General features: G+C 42.4%; 1 protein-coding gene across 2 annotated transcripts; it reads left to right on the top strand.

The window, feature by feature from the left end:
* The first annotated feature begins 2,310 nt into the window (after positions 1-2,310).
* Positions 2,311-6,002, top strand: lmo4lb (LIM domain only 4-like b). Of its 2 annotated transcripts, none has more exons than XM_085367778.1 (5): positions 2,311-2,617; positions 3,261-3,498; positions 3,599-3,695; positions 3,965-4,123; positions 4,817-6,002. In XM_085367778.1, exons 2-5 carry the CDS (start codon positions 3,284-3,286, stop codon positions 4,823-4,825), a joined length of 480 nt encoding a protein of 159 aa, XP_085223904.1. In that variant the 5' UTR covers positions 2,311-2,617; positions 3,261-3,283; the 3' UTR covers positions 4,826-6,002. The 2 variants fall into 2 exon arrangements, with proteins under 2 accessions (XP_085223904.1, XP_085223903.1); XM_085367777.1 differs by having other exon boundaries at positions 3,209-3,498.
* The last annotated feature ends 827 nt before the right edge of the window (positions 6,003-6,829 follow it).

The raw sequence follows: 6,829 nt of genomic DNA, 5'->3' as shown, positions 1-6,829 counted from the left end.
CAAACAAACAACCATGCATATTGCACACATATGATTAGACAGTGCTAAAGGAATTGTTGCATTGCATTAGGTAAATGTTTTCCACAGAGAACTCAGCAGTTTCAACCAGAAATGCAGGAGTAGTACCATGGATCACAGAGGAAGTATATGTGTGTGCACTATTCCTCAGGTCAACAGTAAAGCTGACCTGAACATTTGAACAAGTCAAGTGGCTTTTACTGTCATTTCAACCATGTACAGTACAGAGTGAAACGAGACCCTGGTGCTACATATGGCCGCTGCGTGCTGCTCCGTGAATTACTAAGAGGCTTTAACTCTTCAAAGGTTACACCCACAATAAAAATAAATCATGGCTTAGATTTTGAGCAGTATGTTACGAAAAACATAACAAAATAGACACAAACAACAAAAAAACTTCACTATTACAATTTGGCAAACATTCTTCACATTGCTCCTCTGACTCCCATTGGTTACAAACATTTGCATCATCCCATAAACTATAGCAGTTTTTTTTATTACGATTATTTATAATGGCATTTAAAAATAATGGACAGATACTAAAACAACTTAAAGAAGCAACTCATTGCTTGTCTCTGTCTGAAAGTGTTGAGGCTGATGGATTTGAATAGTGAGTGTTCACTGCCCTCTAGTGGATACAATGAGAAAGTGTGTTGCCCCACCAAAACAACTTGGACAGAGTTTTGGGAGTTTGGGAGTTTGGGACTGTCACCAGGGCGGTCTAACCTGTTCAGTGCTGGTATCACAGCACAGGGATGGTGTATGTCTGAAAGCAGCTTTAGATTAAATGTAATAATCTAAATTCAGAAAAGCAAAAAAGGAACCAGCTGGTATCATTATCAGTGACTACACTCAACCATCTGTGAAACTGGTTCAGTGTAGCATATTAAATATGTATTATATTGGCATATTATTGTAAAAAACAACCAAACAAAGCTTTAAATGTAAATCTGAAAAATAAACTGATTCCATTATTTCTCCAAGCTCACCTCCAAGTTCAGAACATTATAGGACACGATCATCTACTGGAACTCAGCTGGAAGTACACTCATGAATGAAAATCTCTGACCTACTGAGACTGCTCTGCTGAAGTGCTGCTGATCACCGACAAATAAAACAGGGTGGGTAGCGTGTACTAATTATCTACCATACACTTCCTTTCATCACTGTATGCAAGTATGCTTAACTGGCTCACTTTAACTATTGAACCATGCCATACTATGTTCCAAAAGTAAACAAACAACAGGATGAGAGAGATTTTGGTCCTTAGTGACATGATATCATCATGCAGTTGCTGTCTGACAGGCAGCGTTATCTTGCTGGAAGCAGCCATAGGATGGCACACTGTGGTCATAAAGGATTGGATATGCTCAGCAACAATATTCAGGTTCGGCTGTGGCATTTAAGCCATGCACAGGTTGTACTAAGGTGCCCAGAGTGTGCCATGTGTCCGGCCATTCTCCTGCGACCTCTAGCATGAACAAGGTATTTTCACCGAGGGAGCTGCCACACACTTGGCTTTGCAGGGGAATCTCAGTAGACGAGCATTTTCTGAAACATTCAACCAAACCTGTCTGGCACCCACAGCCATACCATCTAAATAAGTTCTTTCTATTCTTGGTTTAGGGTCAAACTTCAGCAGATAGTCTAATTCCTAAATGCACTGAGTAGTTAACATGTGATTGATCAGATATTTGTATTAACAAGCCTTTGAACTGGTGAACCCAATAAACTGACACATAATAAAGTCTGGCTTGTAAAATATAGTCAATCAAATACTTCAGTGTATTATTACTTAAGTAGTATGGTACTCTTAAATCATAACAATACACAGTATATAGATAATTATATAGATATGGATTCAGAGGTGCAAACGCATTTACACGATCGTCTAGATATGAAGTTTTAACTAACTTTTCATAATTTCTTGTGTAGAATCTGCAGTTTAAACGACAGTTTTCTGTGACGTAGGAGATATATATCTAAACTCAGCTATTCACTGCCTTTAAAGAAATGCCCACACAATGTTGAATATTCCAAAGCACTGTAAAATATCCTTCCATAATTATAGAGTTTACACTCTCAGTGAAGCTCTGTAAGGAGCTCAAGGAATGAAAATATGCATATTAATAAGGCCCCATAAACTCATAAATCATTTTGACTGTGGACACGCCTCCTGCTCTTCTACTGGCTGCTACGTGCCTCTCGTCGGCTGCGTCCCCTCTTGGTAATTTAAATAGCCCCCTTACGGAATTTGATGAATAGGGTCGCTGTCAAAAGCGTCAGACGGAGGGGAGAGCTGACAGACAGACAGCTGTGACGGAGAGCGGAGGAGCACGAGCTGCGTCATGTGTCGTCCTCACGCGTACGTCTAGTTATTTATCCGCGGAGTTGGACGTCGGGGAGAGTTTGCTCAACTATTACCGTCCCGGGCTTAATGTTCCGTGGCTAATCCTGTTTTGCTCTTTTCTGGAGCGATATGGATCCTGGAGCATGTCGAGCTTAAGTGTGGGGCCACAGCTTTGAGCGTGCGCAGGCTGAATATTTCTCCAGGTTCAAAAAGTTCTCTCGTCAGGAGGAAAAGCTTCGTCTCCGCAAGGTAACGCGTCTTTTTCTCCTGTTGTTTTACGTCCGCGCGCGCATTTCTGAGCACAGCTCCGCTTTCAAAGCTAGCAGCTCGTGTCATTAAGTAGCATCTAGGCTACGATATAATAATATAAACCTAAAGGACGCGAACAGAAATAGTTTTTGATGTTTCCAGTTACCGGAACTCTACCAAAAGTAACATTTGGTGACTTTCCCCACCCCTCCAGCGCGCGCGCGCACACACACCTTTGATCTACCGGTAACGCGAGTAAATCCTTTCCCGGTATTTTTGTCATAAAAAGCTTTCTTTTGAAACTACACAGCTCTCGAATGCAAATCTACACTGTATATTTGACCTTTTCTGCTTTACTCGCTGTGCACAAAGAATTCTGGGTAAAAAACATCACAGTAATTCTCTCATGTTGCGTATGTTCTGTTGAGGTCAGCCTGTTAGAGCATGTTGCAGTCATGCTGAAGCCTTGTAAACGTTTAGCATGTGTAACCATAAATGTGAAAAAGTGCTTCAGATTGGAACCAACTCCGTTCTCTTAAGATCTATTCCAGATATTTAATAGCATTAATGTTGTTTTTGAAATCTTTAAAGGGTGAGTGAACCTTGATTGGTTACACCCGTCTCACCCATCCTGTGTATTCAGGAGCCTCAGAGGGCCACAGCATCATGGTGAACAGCCAAGTGCCAGGTGTACCGTCAGACCACAGGTCTTGTGCAGGATGTGGGGGGAAGATTGCCGACCGCTTTCTGCTCTTCTCCATGGAGCGCTACTGGCATACGCGCTGCCTCAAGTGCTCTTGTTGCCAAGCCCAGCTGGGGGACATCGGTACCACCTGCTACAGCAAAGGGGGCATGATTCTTTGTCGGAGCGACTACATCAGGTGAGAGCCAGAGGAAGGAGGGAAAGGAAGCTGCTGATTTTTAGATTTCCGAGGCCATGCAGATCTTACCAAAACCAAATCTTTGTTTTTGTGTTTGCAGACTGTTTGGGCACAGCGGGGCGTGCAGTGCCTGCCGCCAGTCAATTCCAGCCAACGAAATGGTGATGAGGGCACAGGGAAATGTTTACCACCTCAAGGTAAATCCCCAGCTCTCACGTTACTGTGCTTCATCTCCCGCAGCTTGTTCGACAGAAGCATCTAGGATTTGAAGTGGAGATGTGTCAGGAGAAAAGGGAATTATACCCACATATAATCACGCTTTGAGACTTCTTTTAAGATGTTTTAGGTGCTTTTACAACAGAATTTCAGCATTGTAGAGTTTTATTTTTAATATCTTCCATCCAGCATCAACTGAAAATCTTTCAATTTTGACATGAGATTTTTTTTCTTCCCCGATCCTCTGCAGTGTTTCAGCTGTGCCACTTGCAGGAACAGACTAATGCCTGGCGATCGCTTCCATTACATCAACGGTACAATTTTCTGTGAGCACGACAGACCGGGCGCTGCCTTGCTCAACAGCCACCTGCCAGCACTCCAGAGCAGCTCTGTGCTGACAAACCAGAAGGTGAATAAGACGGAGTGTAAATTCACTGTCAGCTAACGTCACTGTGCTGGAATGAAACTTCTGTTAACTCCCTCTTTGACAGGGTAATAGCAGGCCGATGGTATTATTAAAGTGAAGAAAAATATGTGGTAACCTGACTACAACGTAAATGCAGAAAGTCTTACATTCATACAGTACAGCCAATAAAGTTAATAGCTGTAATGCAGTCAGATCGAACCACCAAACTTCAAATTGGTAGATGAACTGCTCCTGAACTACAGCCACTGTGTTATGAAGAAAAACTTTCATTTTTCAAATAACTGAACAAAAATGTTTCACAAGTCAGAAATCACATATTTGATATGTATTATTTGGGTTACTTGGACATCGTCACTAGTCTGCAAAGAACATTAGAAACCCTTGTTCAGTCAAATATGACTGAATTGTTACTTGTAATGACATTTTTCCTTAATGTAGTGCGGTATCGCTACATTACATTAAAAATGTGCACTGATTTTTGTAAAGAACTGAAATGCAACATGTAAACAGTCCTATAATCTCCTTGCTTTTCAAAGCTGCTGCTGTCACACTGCTGTTTAGAACTGTAATAATAACAGGTATTGTGCATTGTTATGCATTAATTTGAAGATGAAGAGAGCACTTGATAAGTGATGCAGGACTCTGTGGTCACTGCTTTTGTTTGTTCATTTGCAGGTATGCTGAGTGGCAAACGTGCCCTGCGCTGCCCTTGCCTTCCTCTCCAAAGCTTCACTCCTTTCTTCTCTTGTGCTACTGTTGCCATTGTTGTGGATTCCCATCACCACCCACCTGCTTCTCATCCCCTCCCAGAGTGGACACAGTTTCTCAGTTTCTCACTCAAGATATCCCACAACTCGTCATATCAGAGAGACCCTCTGTACTACATGCAAAGTCCCGTCTATGTTGTGGTCAATGTTAAAGTGGTCTGTGCATCATGCAAAGACTCAGGAGTTGCACTAGCAAAAGGCTCTTAAAGGACAAAAGGCTGGATGCCAAGTGGAGGAGAGCAAAAGCTGCTTGAGTGAACATTTGATGGACTGCTGTAAAATGACTGAACTTTTGCTTGATGCCTTGTGGCATTTTTTCCCCTGAGCATCACTGTTTTTATTTTTTTAATTGTATTTTTTTTATTACTAAACTCCTGATCTCGCTCTTACGTACATGTTCACCTGGAGATCTGACACTGAGGAGATAAAATTGATGGATGACAAAAATGTGAAAATATTCAGTCATTGGAAATCCTTTAACCTGCAGCAGAAAGCTTTTAAAGCCTGTCGCTGCTTTGTCACGTGTTGATTTCTCTTGTGCCCTGCACATCGACAAAGTAAAACAATCCCGTGCAACTTTATTTTTCTGCTGTATAGTTTTGTTTCTTTACCAGATGCGTGTTTGGTGTTTGTGTTGGGATGGTGGTGGTATGTGGCATTGAAAGAAAAATTCAATTAAAACGATTCTTGTAACATGTCACAAAGTGATCTGAGGTTAAGCCCGTTAGTGGCATTACAGTGGCAACATGTGGCATGGTACCTAGCGTGGTGGATGTTACTGGCTCTCTCACTCTCTTTCGCCCTGTATGGTGAAAACATGCCTGATTACCCTGAGGAATGGAATTGGGGGGCTTGAGCTCTGACCATTTACAGAAGCAATTAAACATGATCCCTGTATCTGTGCTGCTGGAGCTCCTGGGAGGCTGAACTCGGGGCATATCCCAAGGTTGACTGACTCGGTGGCTGCTTGCTTCTTATAAAGCTTAATCTGAAAGCAGGCTAATTAAAGGGGATGTAGCTCCCTCTACATCCAGGGCGTTTGAAAAAATCTTATGTATTTACTGTTTACCATGTTCCAATTAAAGCTCCCACACAGCCTGGTTTGTTTCCTGTTGCTGTTCTTTGTTCTCTGCCACTTTGCAATGCTTCTGAAATGCATTTCCTTGAGCTGCATCTAACTCGCTATGCCTTTTTAATGCTATATAAAAAGGTTTCAAGTCTTAGCGCATTGTCGGTAGTTTGGAGCTAATCTTGGTGTGATAGTGGCAACAGAGTGCGCCGTGTGCAGGAAGCACAAGATAGCATCTGCTCTACTTTCACACCTTGCCTGGGAGCATGGCAGCCATCAAACTCGCACCTTAATGCGCTTAGTTATTTCAAAGCGTCCCACTTGTCATGCTAGGTGCTGATACCGCATCAATTATTTATTCCACGTCTGATCAAGAAGCGTCACGCAAATTCATTAACGTATGCAAATGATCACAATTATCTTTGTATCGTGATGGTGAAGAAATAAAACCTTGGCACATTCCCGAGTCCCACCACACCACAAGTTACACTTTGCATTCAAACTAATCAAGCCTCATCTGCCTTTTCCTAATTAGCCGGAACGTTTTCAGATGCCAATTAGCGGGTCTCATGAAAAGGCACTTTGCCATGAGGCGTTGTCTTTTATCAGAGCTTCTGCAGGTGTGTGGCTCACCGTGTAGCTTGTGTCATAGGAAAGTGTTTATTCCTGCTAATTAATCATATTAACACATGCAGATGAGTGTAATTGCCTGAGCTCCTCCACCTCACACTGTGTGAAGACACAAGAAGATGCCAAGATATTTTTACATGCTTATGATGAGAAGGACAGGAGATGCCTCCTCCTTGCCCAGATACTCCTGTGACAAATCAAAAATGGCCACCCCCCTTGATG

This window comes from Diplotaxodon limnothrissa, linkage group LG12 (genome assembly GCF_057381915.1).
Source record: "Diplotaxodon limnothrissa isolate DT_005_m linkage group LG12, D_limnothrissa_male_GT1.1, whole genome shotgun sequence".
NCBI classification, from domain to species: Eukaryota; Metazoa; Chordata; class Actinopteri; order Cichliformes; family Cichlidae; genus Diplotaxodon; species Diplotaxodon limnothrissa.
Note: the sequence above shows the minus strand (reverse complement) of the source record. Positions and strands in the feature narration are given on the sequence as shown.